This window comes from Diplotaxodon limnothrissa, linkage group LG15 (genome assembly GCF_057381915.1).
Source record: "Diplotaxodon limnothrissa isolate DT_005_m linkage group LG15, D_limnothrissa_male_GT1.1, whole genome shotgun sequence".
Taxonomy (NCBI): Eukaryota; Metazoa; Chordata; class Actinopteri; order Cichliformes; family Cichlidae; genus Diplotaxodon; species Diplotaxodon limnothrissa.
The window spans coordinates 44,148,809-44,169,527 of record NC_140610.1 but is presented as its reverse complement, the minus strand read 5'-3'; the positions used below and the strand labels follow the sequence as shown (position 1 = coordinate 44,169,527).

Below are 20,719 nucleotides of genomic sequence, written 5' to 3'. Positions count from 1 at the left end.
GTCATAAAAGGATTTCATAATGGAAAGTTTGAGGAGTAATGTTCAGTAATGTTGTATTTATAAGTATAGGTAATAGGTAATAGGTAATATCCACTTCAAGTGCAGTTGCAGCTTTACATCGTACAAACTGCAATGAGCAAATGTCAAACTTTAATTCATATAATGCCAAATCACAACAACAGTTGCCTCAAAATGTATTATATTTTAAGGCAAATACCCTAAAATAACACAAGAAAAGTGAGAAAACACCAACAACAGTGAAAACCCCCTATGAGCAACCACTTTGGCGACCGTGGGAAGGAAAAACTCTCTTTTAAGAGGAAGAAACCTTTAGCAGAACCAGGCTCAGGTAGGGGCAGTCATCTGCCGCGACCGGTAGGGGGTGACAGGATGTAAATAGTACATAAAACAGTACATAAATGTCAAACTCAACACGTCAGTTTCGGAGCATGACTGCAGTGCATGTCATTTTTTTTTATTTTTTCACATTTACCAGCATGCTCACAATGAATTTATCATCACCTCAGGGTCAGAATACCCTGATGTGTCTGAAAGGGGACATTCACACTTGAAAACTAGTTCATTGGCCATGCTAACACAACCTTTGCTCTCTACCAGACTTACTTATTTGTGACTTTGTCCTCTACCCCGAAATGAAACTAAAGGTTTGCTATTTTGAACCATAGATGTAGTAATACTTCAATACTTGAAGTGTTACTGTGCTGCCACAATAGTACCTATAGGAAGAAACTGGACAAGTGTTCATGATTTGCAGTGAGAATGTCTGAAGAGGCCAAAATGAATAGTTTCCTTTTGTTTGATGTTTGTGTTCGGCATGAAGGAAACAAGCTGAAAGGCTCTCTTGTAATTTTCATGACCTTGAATCCAGATAAAGACCACACAGTAGTATTTGGCAGCTTCATATCAGGCCAGATTTTTTGTCTGAAAAGCAGCCTTCCAGACAAAACTTGTTAGTCTATCAAAAAAAGTTGCTCTATGTACTACAAGTGGAGTATATAGAACGGATGTAGCGGGTGTTTCGGCCTCTTGAGACTTTGTGCAAATTTAAATCAGTTAAGATTTTAGATTTTTTTAATGGGTGGAATCATTAAATTTGCATTGAAATCATATAAGCCACAAACAAAGTCTTAAAATAACTTTTATAGAGCCTGAGTCTGAGTAGATTTGGGAAATTGGATATAACATGGAGTAATTATGCTTCACAGAAACAACACAAATGACTCCTGACTTTTAACTTGCAAAACATTTAGATTTCCTTTGCGTTGGCCTCTATGGACTTCTATGTGCTGAATTTTTATTAGTTACAGGCATGAGTCCAAGTCAGCAAGGGCATTACAGTAAACATGAATTGCGCACAAGCTTCCTGAGTGTGATAAATCACTTTTCTTATCTTTGCTGCCGAATGGAAAGATTAAACTACGGCACACGGCAGCACAGCGACGTTGTTGTTTTTGTTTCAGTGAACTTTTGAAGAGGTGTTAGAAACACTGGGAGAAGACCAGGAACACACCTCACACGACCTGTTCAGGTGTGGTTTGATAAAGAGAAACTCAAACAGTTGAACCCGTCTGGGCAGTGAACTGAACTGGGATAAATGCACAAACAATGAATCACACTGCTTGTCCTCCATGACCTTAAGCTTACATTAGTCTGTGCAATGTGGTTGCTCTATAATGATAACAGACTGTACCTTTGACCCATTCAACTCCATTCATCCCACAAACGACGCCTTCGCAACCATAACCACCCACGGCTTCAAGTTCAGGAGCAGGACAACAACCTCTAAAGGAAAACCTTTACTTCTGATCTAATGTTTTCGGGCAACTGGGGTTTGTTTACTGCATGAAAGAATGCCTCAAGGTAGCAAAAAGTATTTATAAAATAGAAAACAATAATAATTAATTGGATAGATCAAACACATGCTGTAAGCAGGGAAGTAAAGAACTAGTACAAGGACAGTTCGTTAGAGTGCGTTGGCTCGGGATTGCACAGTTACCTCTGGAATCTGAACAAGCAACGCTGCCGCCCTTGATAATGTCAAAATTATAAATATGTCCAATCGTCCATCCAGCTTCTTAAACATCTTTTTAACTAAGGCTCCACAGGGGCTAAAACCTCAGCTGGCTTTGATTAAACCCCGGACATGTCTCCAGCCTGTCACAGACTGAGAGACATAAAATAACTTAAACAAGACGCAGGCTGATCACAAAAAGTGATAAATGATCATACAGACTTAAAAAAAATGTCTGGAAGGAGATGAAGGGCTCAAAAAGACTTAAAAAAATGGTCACATATAAAATTACCACAAAGAGACAAATGACACACAATTTTAGAAAAGTGACGACAGAGACTCTAAATGACCACAAAAAACTGAGAGTGACTTCAAAGAGACAGAAAAAATCCCACATAGGCGCAAAATTTAAATAAAAGACAAAAAAAAAAACATCCACAGACTAATTGACCGAGCAAAACAAAGCATGAAATTACCAGAAAGAGACTGAAAATGACCACAAGGCAAAAATGACCATGTAGAATAAAACAATGGCTACAAAGACTGGACAAATGACTAAAAAGAGAACAAAGACCATGCAGAAAAATGGCCACAGAGAGTCAGAGCATGACCATAAAGATCTAAAAGAAAATGCCAACAACAAAGAAACACAAAGAATCCCCAATCAGATTGTGTGACTGCTCACATGGACCTAGTCCTAAACATCATACAGTCAATTTGTGATTACATCAGGAGACAGAAGAGAGTCAAGCTGAATAAATCCACAGAACGGTTGTGACATGTTCTAAAAGAATGCCAAACATGCAACACCTACAAAGTCCTTTTGAAGAAAGTGCTACAAATAAGTCAGACATCAAGGTTAAAGTTCACAAAACACTGCTTGTCATCTCTTGTCACGTGAAACTGCTCACGTTAGCACCATAAAAACTGAATCATCAGCCTGCTTTTTGCCTTAATGCAGTGTAATCATGACGAATCATAACCACAATACAGTTTCACATAGGGCCTGATCTTTGTCTCTGCTTTCTGTGGTGAATGTCACCGTTCACCACAGAAAGAAATCTCCACAGATATCAGTTCAAAACCTGAACGACAGAATGATCATTGAATCTCAACAGAAAGATAGTTTAAGAACAACCGAGAGTAAAATTCAGTGAAACACAGACAAAGGAATGACGTATGCGCAAGGGTATGATATCACTGTACTTTTATTACTGAATTTCAAACCAAATTATAAACACTGTGATAGCAAATAACAGTCGGACTATAGGACCATAAAAAGTGAATGACTACACATATACACACACACACACAAGTCTTTGGTTTCTTTTCAACTTTTGTAAGAATAAGAAACTTTGCATATTTTTCAATTCATACAGTAAATGCACAGTTGGCCTAGAGCCACAGAATCACTCCAAAAATCAAATTTACTGCATAATCAGGTTATTTTGATCTGTTTTAATAACTGCAAATAAGTCTGCCGCATAGTATAACATCAAGGCAGGTCCTTCATTTATACCCAGAGTCTCTGCAGAATGTTCTGCAATCTTGTGTTTATAGATTTTGGGGTAGGTGCTCTATCAGTCTACACTTGGTCACACATCATGACAACATGAGAGCACCGAGAGGGTTTTCAAAAACTTTTACTTACAAAACATTTGCTAAAATAACATTTTGCAATTCAAATTGGAGTCACTTGTTTAGAACAACCTGTGGGAAAGTGAAGGTATTGGGCAAGTTTTTAAATATTCTCATTACATGTCAGGACAAAAATCTAAGCTGTGAAGATAAATAAACTTTCTGCATACCCCAGCATAAAATTTAGTGAGGGCAAAGGTAAGAAAAAATGTGACATGAAAGAAGTTTGGAACAACCAGGACTTTACTTAGAGTCGAGCATCTGGCCACACTGACTAGCTTACTTGGAAGGGGCTTGGTGAGTGATGTGACCAACCCAGCAGTCCCTCCAAGCAGCATGCCATCAACTGGGTTAAAACCTCACAGAGCCCTGAGCTGCAGTCAGCCCTGAGAAAATAGGATGTTCAGCAGGATGTTCAACAGGGTGTTTTACATACAAGTTAATGCTGATTAAGAACTTTGATAAGAGAAAACACATCTCAAAACCTGTTGCACGAATCCCTAGAATGATGTTCAGCTCAGAGACCATAGCCAGAAGTTCACATGTGGTTCCACTTCTCAATGTATTCCAAAGAAAAGGGAATAAACACAGCGAAACAACTGCCACAGCTGTACTTCTGCCGTGCAGCTGTGGCACGAATTAAAGGTCTAAATGTTCTTTTATAATGTTTAAGAAACTTGCAGTATTTTAACTCCAATGTTCGTGTAGCTTGATGGACAAAATCTACAAGACATGGAAGTGTGCAAAAATAGAAAAGAGGTGTGAATATTTTGTGAAAGTCTTGTTTTTTGTAACGCTCTTCAACAGGTGGCACAAAATAGTGCGGCGTGTCTAACAGAGTAATGGCAGAGTAATAAATTCAATGTTCTGGCAACAAAACATACTCTTAAATCCATCACTTAAATGCTACAAACAGATTTGCATAATTATATAGAAACTATGTAGAACTGTTCATGTGCAGAGGCCTGCAGATGGAGGGGCAGTAAACGTGTGAGCAAAATCACCACAATAAAGGAAGAAACTTGGATTTAACACAAATCACATTTTAAATAACCCGTTTTTGCTTTATATAATTCCTTTTATGTTTGCATGCAAACATTTCCTGTTTCCCTACAAAATAAGGTTTAGTAAGGTTAACAGCAGTCAATCGATTTAATACCAAAGTTAGTAGTTTTCTGTCTCTCAGCTAATTTAATGACTAATCACATCAGCATAACAAAAAAAAGACGCTCGTATCAGCTCGTATTTTCAAAGCAAGAATGAGATACTATTGTGGAAATAATATTACACTGTATATCCCTTCGTGGTTACCTAGCATGTGGGCCACAGGCTAATATTACAGGATAATGTAAACTGGCTGAAATCCCTTATTAAGAAAATTAAGTGAACGATCTTCCGTTTAACAGGAAAGTAGGACAGCTGATGTCAGATGATGTTATGCCTGTTTCTAGAAATAAGCATGAATCTGCACGGTTCGTGATGTAGCTCTCGGGCATCCGCTGGTGCCGCAGTTCCATTTCAGCGAAATGCAGATTTACCAGAATGCGTTGAATCACTCAGATCGAAAGTGCAAATGATCCGGGCCGGCTGCCGTAAACTCGAAAACCCGTTTACCACATTAACAATATACTGTAAGCCTCGCATTATGCATCCACCCAACCGCCGTGTTTCACGCCCAGATTCTCATCAGTGGGAGGAGGAAGAGGAGACCAGAAGGGCGGGGGGGATTTCCCGGATACCCCGTGAAGACGATGAAGAACACGAAACAAAAGACGGGGAGGAGGAGGGCGAGGAAGAACTGCAGCTTCCCGGAAAGAAAGGGAAGGGCAAAATGAGGACATGATGAAGAATTAAATTAAGCAGATTAATAACACAAAATAAAGTTGGGTTGTTTTTTCTTTTTTTTTTTTTTTTGTTCTTCATTTTAATTCACTAAGAATATAAAATGTCATGAATTATGATAAAATATATTGTTGTGTGCTAAAAGGTATATGGTACGAATCTCTACTATGAGCTGCATATGTAAGTCTATTGCGTTTCTTTAAATATTAGGGATTCTACTGTATCCTTTCCGTTAAATTATAGTAATGATTATAAATAAAAAATAAATGCAAATAAATACAACGCAAGCAAGTTGATGAAAATGACTCCAGTGGAAATCTTGTATAAATGAATATTGTTAAATTATAAATAATACACAAAAAGTAGTTCATGTTTCTTTAAAGATAAATAAATAAATAGAGTACAATTTTTAGAACAGCTAAATAAGGCTTTAAAATACAATAAAATGTATTGTGCTTGTTTTTGTGTTTTCTTCAGAATATTTATTTATTTATTTATTTCCCCCTTGTGGTGTAAAAACTGTAAACAAAAGCTCCTCCGCCTCCTCATCTTTTATTATTCCCTCCAGGATTACGTCACCCTTTCCGGGAAATAATGCCCCTTATCCTCCCGGTGGCTTTACCAGGCAACCAGCTGGGAACCGGGAAGAGACACCGGCAGGATAAACAGCCTCCTCCTGTTCCAACACTTATCGTTTTCACCATAAATACTTTTATATTATTATCGGAACATTTTAAAGGTGAAACAGGAAACAGGAAGGCTGATCTTCCCAAAAAACAAATCATTTGTTCCTAATCTGGAAATTTGAGTGAGGAGGTGTATATTACGTTATAATTGCTATATATGTTACTGTTTTAATATAGATTTTTTGTTTGTTTGTTTGTTTAAATTGAGCTTTAAAACTGCAGGTTTATATGGGTAGATTTCTCTGATACATATGCAAAGATGAAAACGATGTCCGATCATGCTCCATGATTCAATTAAACAGTGCGGGACTCTCGTGAGTTGTAAGTGTCTCTGAAAAGTGTTCAAATAACTGAACGTGGCCTGTTGTTGGAACAAAGGGATTTTTTCATCCCACTGTTATAAAGGTAATAAGCATTCTACAGTGGGGCAAAAAAGTATTTAGTCAGCCACCGATTGTGCAAGTTCCTCCACCTAAAATGATGACAGAGGTCAGTAATTTGCACCAGAGGTACACTTCAACTGTGAGAGACAGAATGTGAAAAAAAAATCCATGAATCCACATGGTAGGATTTGTAAAGAATTTATTCGTAAATCAGGGTGGAAAATAAGTATTTGGTCAATAACAAAAATACAACTCAATACTTTGTAACATAACCTTTGTTGGCAATAACAGAGGTCAAACGTTTACTATAGGTCTTTACCAGGTTTGCACACACAGTAGCTGGTATTTTGGCCCATTCCTCCATGCAGATCTTCTCGAGAGCAGTGATGTTTTGGGGCTGTCGCCGAGCAACACGGACTTTCAACTCCCGCCACAGATTTTCTATGGGGTTGAGGTCTGGAGACTGGCTAGGCCACTCCAGGACTTTCAAATGCTTCTTACGGAGCCACTCCTTTGTTGCCCGGGCGGTGTGTTTTGGATCATTGTCATGTTGGAAGACCCAGCCTCGTTTCATCTTCAAAGTTCTCACTGATGGAAGGAGGTTTTGGCTCAAAATCTCACGATACATGGCCCCATTCATTCTGTCCTTAACACGGATCAGTCGTCCTGTGCCCTTGGCAGAAAAACAGCCCCATAGCATGATGTTTCCACCCCCATGCTTCACAGTAGGTATGGTGTTCTTGGGATGCAACTCAGTATTCTTCTTCCTCCAAACACGACGAGTTGAGTTTATACCAAAAAGTTCTACTTTGGTTTCATCTGACCACATGACATTCTCCCAATCCTCTGCTGTATCATCCATGTGCTCTCTGGCAAACTTCAGACGGGCCTGGACATGCACTGGCTTCAGCAGCGGAACACGTCTGGCACTGCGGGATTTGATTCCCTGCCGTTGTAGTGTGTTACTGATGGTGACCTTTGTTACTTTGGTCCCAGCTCTCTGCAGGTCATTCACCAGGTCCCCCCGTGTGGTTCTGGGATCTTTGCTCACCGTTCTCATGATCATTTTGACCCCACGGGATGAGATCTTGCGTGGAGCCCCAGATCGAGGAAGATTATCAGTGGTCTTGTATGTCTTCCATTTTCTGATGATTGCTCCCACAGTTGATTTTTTCACACCAAGCTGCTTGCCTATTGTAGATTCACTCTTCCCAGTCTGGTGGAGGTCTACAATACTTTTCCTGGTGTCCTTTGAAAGCTCTTTGGTCTTGGCCATGGCGGAGTTTGGAGTCTGACTGTTTGAGGCTGTGGACAGGTGTCTTTTATACAGATGATGAGTTCAAACAGGTGCCATTCATACAGGTAACGAGTGGGGGACAGAAAAGCTTCTTACAGAAGACGTTACAGGTCTGTGAGAGCCAGAGATTTTCCTTGTTTGAGGTGACCAAATACTTATTTTCCACCCTGATTTACGAATAAATTCTTTACAAATCCTACCATGTGAATTCATGGATTTTTTTTTCACATTGTGTCTCTCACAGTTGAAGTGTACCTCTGGTGCAAATTACTGACCTCTGTCATCATTTTAAGTGGGGGAACTTGCACAATCGGTGGCTGACTAAATACTTTTTTGCCCCACTGTATGTGATATCGCTATATCAAAGTTATGGACTCATTTTAGCTTTTGCACCTCATTTAACTTTAGAAAATAATTACAAAACCTTTCTGTTTATTGGTAACTTTCTTGTGGACAAGCATACTATACAGACACAATCCACCACATATATCACAGCATCATTAAACGCCAATCATGGGTTTGTGCTTGTAAAATACCCTGTAAATAAAGGATGGATGTCACCAAGTGATGTTACCAAATAATTTCATAATTTTTCACCTTTCGAAGTGAGAATTAATCATATCTCGACAAATGGGTGCTAAGATATCAGTTAACACAGAAATTTGTCAGATAATTAAATTAAAAGTGGTGCGTGTTCAGTGACTCCATTCAGCACAGGTAAACCACTGCAGGTATGCTCACAGCTTCCTGATCAACACACCTGTCTGTCAAAGCAGTGACACATTGATGTGTTCAAAACAATATCTGTGTAGTTGTCATCGAACTTTCCAATGATGTGCAAACTGTCTTCTGTACCAGGCAGTGAACTCACTATTTATTGCTTCACAACTGGACATTTGAAGTTGGGAGGAATGTCAGGCTCCATGATTTCGGTCCTGAATACAACATATTCATCTTTTCTCTGAGAACAGTGTTTGCTGTTGGTGGACTGTGTCTTTCAGCAGCTGCAAGTGGGCCGGTGGGTTTCTGGTTCCAGTTGAACAAATTCAGCCTAGAATAACTGGTGGGTGGATCGTCCTCTGTATGAAGGAGGCTGAAAAACTAGGCTCTCCCTTCCAGATAAAGAAACTCTCCCGCATTCTTCTTCTTTTTTCTTTAGTTTCTTTCTTTTTGAGGGCAGATGATTAGTTTATTTTCCTCATTTCTAGTTTACATTATGCATCATTTAAGTCTGGGAGCTCCTTTTCCCCAAAACCTCAAAATCATTTAAATTATTTTTTTCTAGTATCATCTATAAATCTAAATCAAATGTTAAGGAACTGAATTTAACATAACCTCTTAGTGTTGCTGTTACAGACAGTTCCATTTAATTTTATTTATATACCACTAAATCACAACGACAGTTGCCTCAAGGTGCTTTGTACTGTAAGCTAAAGACCCCCCAACAATCAGATGACCTCCTCTGAGCAAGCACTTGGGAAAAACTCCCTTTAACAGGACGAAACCACCTGCAGAACCAGGCTCACAGAAGGGCGGCCATCTACTGTGATCTATTGGGAGTGAGGGGAACATAACTGATTGAGCCCTAACTATATTCTTTAGCAACAAGGAAAGTTTTAAGCCAAATCTTAAACGTAGAGATAGTGTCTGTCTTCTGAATCCAAACTGGAAGCTGGTTCAACATAAGAGGGGCCTGAAAACTGTAGATCATGGATCTTTTCCTTTGATTGTTGCAACACTGCTACTTATATTAGTTATTGATTATGACAATTTCCCCATGCCTCACTGGGTCTTGTGAAATTCCAAATTGTAAGACTATGAAGCTACCATTTGTTCAATCCAAGTATTGATCTCAAAGAGTTTTTAAAAAAAAAACTGCAGCATTGTCCGGTGAATGCGGAGGAAAAAAACAAAGAATTTATAAATGAGTATCACCACATGGATATATAGATGGTGCTGAATATGAGGCGTGTCCATGAGTTTTCTGTCTGAGCTAAAATTACACATGTAAGGGTCGAGATAGGATCTGAAGAAGATTTCATTCTTCATACAGTTCAGATTAGAGCCAGAACTATTGTTTTATTGATCTGTTCTCCATGTCTATTGAAGTTATACTAATAACAAGACAAGGAAAAGCAAAAATCCAGACCATGAGACCAAAAAACAAACAAAACAAGGAAAAAACTAAAAAACTAAAATAAATAAATAAATAAAATGGGGGTAAATAAAAAAAACTAAAATGAAAATAAAAATGCCCAAACAAAACAACCCTGTTTCAGAAAAAAAGTATGCCATCAAGCATGTGAAGCTTTTTATTTTAATTGAATTTTCCCATCTCCTACACTCAGAAAAGGAAAGCTAAAGTGGTTTATTCCCTTTTTCTATTCCTTTTTTCTGTTACAGTAACTGTGACAACCGTTAACGGTCAGTTACTTTTCTGTTTGCTAACCGCCTTTGAGTTTCAATAGCCATAAATCACATTTTCAGCCACAAGTTTCTTGTGACACGTGCACTCTTGTTGGTAAAATATAGAGCCACTGAACATGCAGGACATTGTCTCAGTATGCGGCGTGCTGTCACACAGCAGCAAAAGCAAAGCCAGCCGGTAAAGTCCTAAAAGGAACCCCCGTTGAATCATTATTAGGGCTGCAGTGAGTTTTTACTGCTATTTAACTTGATTCCAGTGCAGTGGGTTTGATCCCTTTCTTTGTAACATTTTCTTACATTTTGATTAAGTTAATCCAACATGTAGCCCTTTGTTTACTTTGTCTGTGCAGCCATTGCCCCAGTTCTACTCACTGCCCTACAACCCCAGTTAAGGATCTGAGGCTGTTAACCTGCTCACGCGGAGGTCAGTATTTCTGTCATGTAGCTTGAACGCAGACGCTGACACACTTTAACACTAAATCTTAAAATCAATTCCAAAACGTACAGGGTGCCAATGGACAAGAGCCAGGACATGTGACAGCATGTGCTAAAACCATTAAGAAGCTGCTGCTGCATTTAGAACTGGCTGGAGGCAAGAAGGTGACTTTTTTAATAAGACACAGTTGCAGTAGGGAAGCTTTTACTAAACAGAAGCATGAATGAGGTGTGAGTTAATGTGCAGCCTGAACCACGAATTGCAGGGTGTTTAGTGTTTAACTGAGGGTTTAAAAAGTAGGCTTTGCTTCTCTAGACTGCTGCACATGGGCTTACGAATTCTTCTTTGGTTTTCACTTTCTCTTCCACTGAGAGCAAACTCTCAGAATGAGAAACTCGCTCTTATTCACATTCCTTTCTGTCATAGTGAAACCCGTCCTCTGTCCTGTTTTCTTTATCAGCTCACATCAGGAACTGTTTTGGAGATTAGGTAAGAGTCCAGGATGTGAACTGTAAGCAGAATAGCAGGTGAAAGTGAGAGTTTTGTGGCGAAATCCTGCGGTGCCCTTATTTACAACTTGTAAGAAGAACTGTTTTTCTTTTTAGGTTAAACTGAATAGAAACAAAATGATTTATTATCACAAGGAAAAGTTATGGTTAACTGGCCAAAGACCCACCTACATATTATACATCACCCTATGTACTTTCTGGGATTAATATATTTGTTTTCATATGTTTTTGTAATGTGTTTACACCAGATTTATTTAGAAACCAGCTAAAATTCACTGTTTATCTTTTAATTTAGCTTTTTAAAGTCCACCTGTTTCCATTATTGGATTTTATATTTTAAAAAGGTATGAATTTTTTGAAGTTTGACATTAAGAAAGTTAATCTGATAGACTGTATTTTCCTTTTTAAAAGCTGCCCAAAGAGCCTGCTCCTCCATACTGTATGTGGATATGAGCACACGTAGCTCTTTGGCATGAAACACTTGAAACATAAAAATAGAGAATGCAATATTTAGCTGAGGAGGGTTAGCACTCCGATCATATGGTATTAATAAGCGACAGTGTCAGCAATGACTTCATGTCGCAGCATCAATCTGGATGACCACACTGACCTCATAAACTTTTCAACACTCGTCTGGCTGCTCGCGGAGAAAGACAGAGGAGTGGAAATGCGAGCGTGAGCATTTTTGCCATTCAGCTCGAGCATTTTGACGATTGTCTGGCGTACTAAAAATAAAAACTACAACTCCAAGCGTGTCAGCTTTTAATTAGATGCAGTGTAACATGGATGTATTTTGAGGCGAGGTCAAGCATGCGCCACAGTAGATCTGTGAAGTGATAATCAGCACAGGTAGCATTTCTAAAAGGCACAGTTAACTAATGGTACGGTTTAAAATCAGAGCTGGGAACAAACGACACTGGACTTTATATGTCGAGTATTTCTCTGGCAGATTCAAGACAAGTTGACAGAAATTCAACTAAACTAGATGTGAAAATAGCTCAACTAAAAATATTTTAGTAAAACCTATAACATCTCTATTCATAATGTTTGTATATATTATTGTGAATGACTGTGATGTTCTGCTCTTACGTTAGTTGTCTGGGCTGGTGACCTTTTAAAGGAAGTTGTCAGCTGTAAAAGATTAAATATGTTTCTTTGGAAAACTCTGGCGCATTTATGTTGGAAACACCTCCCTCCTCCCGAGCACCTTTCCAACGTCAGGCTGAGGAAGGGGAGTACTGTAACTTTCCAGAACAGCGTGCACACCTGGGCCTGAAGTTCTCCATCTGGGGCTCTGAGCTATGAGACATCACATACTATAGGACATAAACATATTTTGACAGGTGGATAACCAGAGCTGGTGGGAGTTTGCAAAATGTGTTGCAAAAGCCAAGGCTCCGCATTCCACTGAATGTATTCACTTTGATAGCAACAAACTCAAAATGTGCGAAAACACTTTTCTTTTCTATTTTTTTTGCTTTTGTCAAGATAAAAATCATCTTTATTTATAGGTTTTGTTGGTTACGCATTTTTGCTTTTTATCATAAGAGTTGTTCTGAATTAAGAATAAAAATATATAAATAAATTTCCCAATGAAATGAAATCATCACTACAAGCTTAATGTTTTAAAACCATCTAAACAGTATTAATATAACCAGTTAAACGGGGAAAAGTAAACTGAAACCAGCGTACCTACTCTATGAGTTAACTGAAACTACACTGAATCAAAGCATACATTGAGTCTCTGCATGACTCACTGTTATAAATGTAAGTGATGGCTAATTCAGATCATGTGACTCTTTATGAGGTTCAGAACTGGACGTCATTTCATTTCCTTCAGCTAAATTCAGACGAAACTTGCCACCAGGTCGTAGGTCACGCTGAACAGATTCTCCCACCGGCTGCTTCTCGGCCTGAAAATTTCAAGCTGGTTGCAAATTATCTTGAAATCTGATTTAATTAAAACCTAAATTTCAAGCACCACATTGTGAGACTAATGCAGTCATGCTTTTATCATCTTAAAAATTAAAAAAAGATGTCATTTAAGATTTAAAAGTGTGCTTTTACATGTGTCAGCCTTTTTTTCTTTCCTGAACTAAAACTCTATTTGAACGACTGTAGACTATAAAGAAGTCAGCAGCCTCCCATCACTCCCATTTTGGCATTTTTAAACTGGCTCCCAGTATGTTCTGGAATAGTCTAGATTTGTCATTTTGATTACTTTTGAGGCTCTTCCTGCTCCCAGTAGAGCAGCTGAGCAGCTCAGACTCAGTCCCTTCATTTAATTTGCCCCTAAAAGTGTTCTTATTAATATATTACTCTTCTTACTTTCATTTTTATTTAGCCTGCCTCTGATTTGTCTGTAACAATTTATGTTTTCTTTCTTTGAGTGAGTGAGTATTCTTCGTTGGAAGAGCTTTTTAGGATCCTAAGTTTGCTTTGGAAACCCCCTCCCCTATCCTCTGTGATGTCTGATTGAGCAGGAGTTCTGAGTCGGAGCATTTTCTTAACTTTCCAAACAGCAGTCACTCTGCATTTATGTTTTCCATCTGGACCAAAACTAAAAGCACAAAATCAAGCCATGTGACTGTGAGTTAGCACATACATTACATGTCACATGCACAGGAAACGTAGACAATGCATTGAAGAATTCAAGGGCATAAGTCAATGAAGTCACTTTCATTTAGTCTGAGGCCGACAAAAGCATCTGTGGTATGTTTTTATTTATAAGAATATTTATGCTGGGTTAAATTATATTAAAATAATTTTTATTAGAATTTATTTTAACCTATTTCAGGGTTTCAGATTTACAGCTTGGGGAAACAGCAGATCTTTTCTTTCAGTTCCTGGCAAAGAGAAATATTTCCCTTGTTCAACTCGGCCTTCAAACTCACCGTCTAAAAATGGAGAAAACACCTCAGCAGGTCACCACTACATAACCTTCTTTGTCAGGGAGTGTTTTTTCAGAGGTTCACATAAGGCCAGATGTTTTCCTTAGCAGTGGAAACTCATTTGTTTAATTATTAACCATTTTATGGCCTTTACAACTGGGTGGGATTCATAGTTACATGAATTTCTAGATCAGTCATGGCAGTCATCGTTCATGTGACAAGTCATGTCTCCTTGGCTTCATTTCAAGTAAAGTTAAGAAAAGATGAGATGCAAACATAGTGACCACTTGATGATCACTCGATTTTGACATTTCATAATTTCATGAAATAGTGAAGCAATATTGTTTCCAAGAAAGTCTTGAGTTGGCAAAACTGAAAGTCAATTTTGTTGGTACACTCAGAGAAACTGGGAGTTTCAAAATTACAAAACCGAGAGGGCATTATACTGAAAATGGCAGGAAATGAGAAAAGGAAGGAAAAGATAGAAAGACTACAAGGAAATAGGAGGGAAAGAACCTTTTCTTCAGTGTGTGAAATCACTCGAACAAATAAAAAAAACCTATGACACTTACAAGTTAAGCACATAAACTGCAGTAGAGGTCAACAAGATGCCCAAAAGCTTGCATCTTTTAATCAGAATTAAAACATCCTCATGAATCAGGTCACTTAAAATCTAGTAGGAGTAATCTAGTGGAAGCAGGATTTTACAAAACTGCAGAGCTGTTGTTGCATGGTTCGTGTTAGATAACAATCTATCAGGAAATTATTGTATCATGTACGCAAAAGTTGAGCCGAGTTTTCTGCTTTGACAGGATATGTAGGCATCATAACAGACACACACACACACAAAATAATAACGTTGTTCTGTTTTCTGACAGAAATATTTGAGACAAAACAATCTGTTTCTTTTCTTTTCTTTCTTTTTTGGAATGATTCTGAATCAGGATGACGTCAGCATGCTCTGCTTGTCTTTGCTAGATATGTGTGCACTTTAAAGCCATGCTGCTTTCTGCTTTATGGCTGCACATTAAAACAGCCCAACATAAACAGCTGCACCTGATGTGGGTCAGCCCATATGGAAAAAAATAAAATAAACTAAACGTGCGTTTCATGAACCATCTTCTTTTCCAGTTTTGGACAATTCAGTAAGCATAAAATAAACATTATGTTACAGTAGCAGAGTTTTATAGCTAAGGTAAAACCCTTTAAAATGTATTTTCCTTTAATCTGACTGCTAGGACGAGGACATTACTGCTAGAGCTGAAGTTGCAGGTGTAACTTTGAAACTATTATCAATAATAATACATAAAACTAGTGTGAAAGACTGCTAATAATATCGATTATTATGTCTGAATATTATTAACATATAGATGCTTACTAGTTGTGTATTTCCACAGCTGCCACGACTTACAATTTAAATTTAGATGTTAAATAGTGAAAATTCGCACATATTTTTGTATTCTGAAGCCAAAAACCAACATTCTCACAGGAAATCTGTGTCAGCAGTCGAGTAAACAAGATCATCTGATTACGACTAATCAAGAAAATCCCTGCGTGTAGATTACATTTACTGGCAGTCTACAAATCTGTGACACACACACACATGTAAAAGCACAAGTAGTTCAGAAATGAAAACATGCAGAAAGTTTTCTTTACCTGTCCTCACATGACAGGTAAATGTCATCATATCATCAGACAGGAAAAGGAAAATCATTATAATCCTTCCATCCATCCATCCATGCAAAGGTCCATATCTGTCTGCATGTCTGTCTAACCTCTTTTATACCCCAGCTGGTGAGTGTGGTGTAACCGCACAATAAATAACCGTCCACTGTCACTCAGCCTGAACGGCTTTATTCACTCGTTAGTGTGGAATGCCTGGAATGGAAATCCATGTCAGTGTCAAAACAGGGAGAGATGACAGAGAGGGAAGGGAAGCGTGTGAAGAGGTGATGCTTATGGAAACAATAATGGAGGGCAAAGAGGAATAATAAAATGAGGCTGATTAGTACAAGACGGGACATGTATGGGGGTGAAAAAAGTGGAGGAAAGAGAGAGAAGAGAAATAAGATAAAAGAAGTAGAAGAAAGAGGGCAAAAGACTTCAGGTGAATAGAAGAAGGAAAGATGTACAAGTACTATGATGAAAGAATATAAAAACATGGATAATTAAGAAAAAAGTATCAAAGTAAATACTGGGAAAAAGTGAGCAGAAAGAACTTGGAAATATAATGATGGAGGAGTGAAAAAGGAAAAGACGTGAAGGTTTTTAGTAGAAAACAGGAGACAAAATAAAAAGGGAATAAAAGAAACTGCAATTTTAAAAAGAAAAAGATCAAACAGGTTAAACTGGTTATCTGTAAATACCATCAACCTACCAGGTGTCGCAGAGGAAAATTAGCCCGTATTTCTAAATTTGGTAAATTTACGAGACAATAACAAAAAAAGATTCAAGTGATTAGTGGAGATGCGTGTGCAGGAGGTACAGCAACGAGTGGAGAAGAGACAACTGGAAATAGGATGACAGAGATTAGATGGGAGGGAAGATAAGAGAAAAACATGTTATGAGAGTGGCAAAGAATAGAGGGATTTTGGGACATAAACCATGGAAATTTGTGAAAAAGGCCAAAGCTGATGGGGGGGATTAAAAAAGGAGGGGGATAGAAACTATACCAAAAAAGAGGATTGGAGATGATGAATGAAGTGTTGAAAAAAGAGACAAATATAAAAACAAAAAAGGAAAAAAAAAGATTAAAAGATTGGGAAAGGAATAACGCGTTGGTGGGAAGAGGGTAGGAAGCAGAGAGGAGGAGGAGGAGAATGAGGAAGAGCTGAAAATCTGCGGGAGGATAGGCAGAGGAGGAAAAAACATGAGGAGGAGGAGGGAGGGGACGCCTGTCCTGTTATGGCAGAGAAGAACACTCGGGGTTGCTAGATTGCATCATCGCCGGATCAGCCTTCTAAAAATAGGATGACGTCACCCCCCCCTACTCTCAGGCTCCCAACCCTAGCACCCTCCCTCTCTCGCTCTCTAGTAGCGTTGCGTTGCGTCATGTGTCCCGCCCCTTCAACCAATTTAAAAGCGCGAGGTGACGCAACGTAAAGGCCACAAGAGCAACCGTAGCCAACGAGCAGGAAGCCGACACAGGAAGAGCGGAACGCACAGACATAAGAGAAGGTTTATTTTCTTCACGGCGCACTTCATCCGATCCGGACACTCACAGCTTTAACAGGTAGGCTGGAGATCTGTTTCCCGTGGAGGAGGACGGGGGTGTTTGAGCGTGTGTGTGAGGGGCAGAGAGGCGGTGTTGTCGCTCTTTGATCCCGGTGAGAAGCGCAGAGAGCCGGTGTCTCCGTGCGCTCCGTCCCGGGACACTGCGAAAACTTCCGCGCGTGTTTTTGCGTGAAAATATAAAATATATAAACAAGCGCATCTTTTTGGAGCAGTTTGCACTAACGATTTTTCTTTTTTTCTTTTTTTTTAATTTTAGCGTATTTTGTATTTATAAAAACTTGTTATTGTTTTTGTTTCAAATATGACATCATGCGACGTTTTTCTTGGATTCTGCTTGAATGCATTTTGTTACACTTTTTTTGTAACTTATTTATAATCAGGTATTTCGGATTTTTGCACTTGTTTCCTCACTTTTGACGAGACTTTTAATATTGTTGTTTCTTTTTTTTCTTCTTTCTTTTGAGTTAACTTTATAATAACAAAACCAAAACAAACATATGAATAGCACAATTCTCTTTTATAATTACCTGAACACATAATAACGAAACTGAAGGGAACAGAGGGAGGCGGTGGTAAAATATTTGTAGAGCTAACAAGACTTTTTAAAACTTTTTTTTTTTATTCTAAGAAGGTGCAGCTGTGTGCAGACTAATACAAACCATATCATTAATGACTTCGTTGCAAATGATTTATTACTGGAGAACATAAGAATATAATATAAATGTGCTTGTTTTGGTTTTGGTCTCAGAGCTGATGTAAACACCTTCTTATCTGGCTGATGGCCATAATTCAACTCTTTTCACTTCTCCGTTTAGATAACAAACATCCACACCTCCCTAATTAATGAGCCTTTTTTACAGCATGTTTTCCACAAAGCAAATATTTGCTCAGTTTTGAATGACACAGCTATTTGTCTTGTCATCACAATCTGTTTGTCCTCCTTAACATGCCATGTTGACCTTTCAAACCGATCTTAGCTTTGGACTTCCTTCTGACATTTGTGTCATTGTTACTCAGCAAAAAGTTGAACATTCCTTTATTATTCTTCCCACATTATTTATCTTGTGACTTTCAGCGTTGGGTTCATAATGACTTTAGCTCAGTTTCTTTTGAATTATATTAAGTGTTTCTAACCCACCTGATGATTTTCATCTCTTGCGTTTACAGAATGATGCTTCAGCACTCGGGTCCTTCTCTGGCTGACATCAGCTGCTCCGCCTTGGTTCCTTGCTTCTCCCCTCAAGGCACACTCACCCTGGACGACTTCACCAACTTCACACCCATCGTGAAAGAGGAGCTCCGGCTGGCAATCCAGAGCAAGCGACTGTCCAACGGGCTTAGCACCGACATGAGCTCCGATGGTGCCAGCTCCAGCTCGGATCGAGCCTCTGAGCTAACTTCATACAGGAACGGGGTCAAGCGAGAGGTAAGGCAGAGGGGGAATTACAGCATGTAGTTATCTGTAATGTGTCTGTTATATACATACATACATACATACATACACAGAGAGAGAGAGTATTTTTTTCTTAATGGTCTATATTTCTCACTTTTTTTTAGTTGACATCTGAGGAGCATGAAAGAAGGAAAAGGAGGAGGGAGAGAAACAAAATCGCTGCCGCCAAGTGCCGCAACAAGAAGAAGGAAAAGACTGAATCACTCCAGAAGGTAGTTTTCCACTTTCATCAATCTGAGCATTGGTTATTCTGCACCTACTCTTAGCTTTTTGCACCCTCACAGTTAGACAATTTATAAAGCATGACATTCGCAGCTTGCGGTGAGAAGTAGCTTATGTTTCTCGGGTGAATAACAGTCTTCTTCCATCCTTCTCTGCAGGAGTCTGAAAAGCTGGAGAGCATCAATGCCGACTTAAAAGCTCAGATTGAGGAGCTTAAGCAGCAGAAGCAGCAGCTGGTCTACATGCTCAACCTGCACCGGCCGACGTGCATCGTCCGAGCCCAGAACCCCCAGACGCCCGAGGACGAGCGAAACCTTTTCATCCAGCACATCCAGGAGAGCACCTTACAACTCCACAACCTCACCTCCACCACCACCTCATCCGCATCCACGTCCACAGCAGCGCCTCTCGGCGGAGGACTTCTGACTCTCGATCATGTCCAGTGCCCCAGTCACTTATGATCGCCCAGAGTGTTATCTAGGGCTTGCAATTCTTCCATCTCCTGCTGCTGATGTAGGACTGACTGGTTTCGCAGGAGGTGGAGTTGCCACATACAAACTTATGACCTGAGAATGAAACGCCACCTATGACTCCTCACGCCCACCTGCCGTCCATAATGCTGCTAGAGAAAAAGAGAGCGGTGTAAAGTGACCTCAGCACCTTCCGCTCCCTGAACCCGTAGCTGCTGATTGGACAGGAGTGAGAAATGATGGACAGCACTTTGACTTGCATTGTGTTTCTTTTTTTTTTTTAAACATTTTAAACAGTCAGGGCCAAGAACAGATGCTAAAGCACTTAAACAAAGTTCAACAGCTTTTCTTGATTTATTAGTATTTTGAATAGTCGATGGTCTGATTTTTGTACCAAAGCACGATTTCAAGGTGATCAAGGCACATTATTTAAGAGTTCACCCCGACAGTAAGGAGATTCAGAATGACTGTGTGAGTGTGTACAGATGCAAGTCACTGACTTTAAAAAGAAGCGGTCTCTGTTTAGTGTACAGCAAAGATGACATATTTATTAAATGATTACTGTATGTTAGGATGTTGCTGTTTTAACCCTGTCTGCTTGTCCTGTATACAAAGTGAATTACTAAAAACGCTGCTACTACTAACCACTCAGGACCTAGGTATGCTATAGACGTCCGTTTTGTTATACATAATATGAGATGACTCGTCCAAAAGCATGAGTACGGGTCGGGTTCCTTGCTGTGAGTGTAGCAGACACAAAAGGGAAATGTACGTTGCAGGCAGGGTTTCTAATTCTGCACTTAATGAAAAAAGCCTAGTACAAAAGACAGCGTAATCACATGTATAGATAAGTGTTTTGTTGTGGGGTTTTTTCTTAAGAATTCAATATTTTATGGCAATCACAATTGCCCAATGGACACTTTATTTATCACTGTGTTCTCTCTTAAAGCAAAGGGGATTTTTTTTCAACCTGTTCTGTGACAATGAAGCTACATAAGTGTTATTTTACAGATGTGTTTTCTACCCAGTGTCTTGTATAAAGTATCAAATGCATATTAACTATGTGCTGCTGTATGTAAACACCAATGCCTCCTTTGGTCTCAACAGAGCAAAACCAAAAGTTATTTTTTTACAAATGTATTTATTGAAAACATTTGGTCCGGATGTTGTGTTCATTAGATATCGTTAGCTAGGTATCA

The 20,719-nt window shown here is 39.0% G+C and overlaps 1 protein-coding gene across 1 annotated transcript; it reads left to right on the top strand.

The window, feature by feature from the left end:
* The first annotated feature begins 17,255 nt into the window (after nucleotides 1-17,255).
* Nucleotides 17,256-20,343, top strand: LOC146618105 (cyclic AMP-dependent transcription factor ATF-3-like). The gene is made up of 4 exons (XM_085372388.1): nucleotides 17,256-17,373; nucleotides 18,543-18,801; nucleotides 18,933-19,040; nucleotides 19,209-20,343. The coding sequence occupies exons 2-4, from the start codon at nucleotides 18,544-18,546 to the stop codon at nucleotides 19,509-19,511; spliced, it is 669 nt and encodes a 222-aa protein (XP_085228514.1). The 5' UTR covers nucleotides 17,256-17,373; nucleotide 18,543; the 3' UTR covers nucleotides 19,512-20,343.
* Nucleotides 20,344-20,719: the final 376 nt, after the last annotated feature.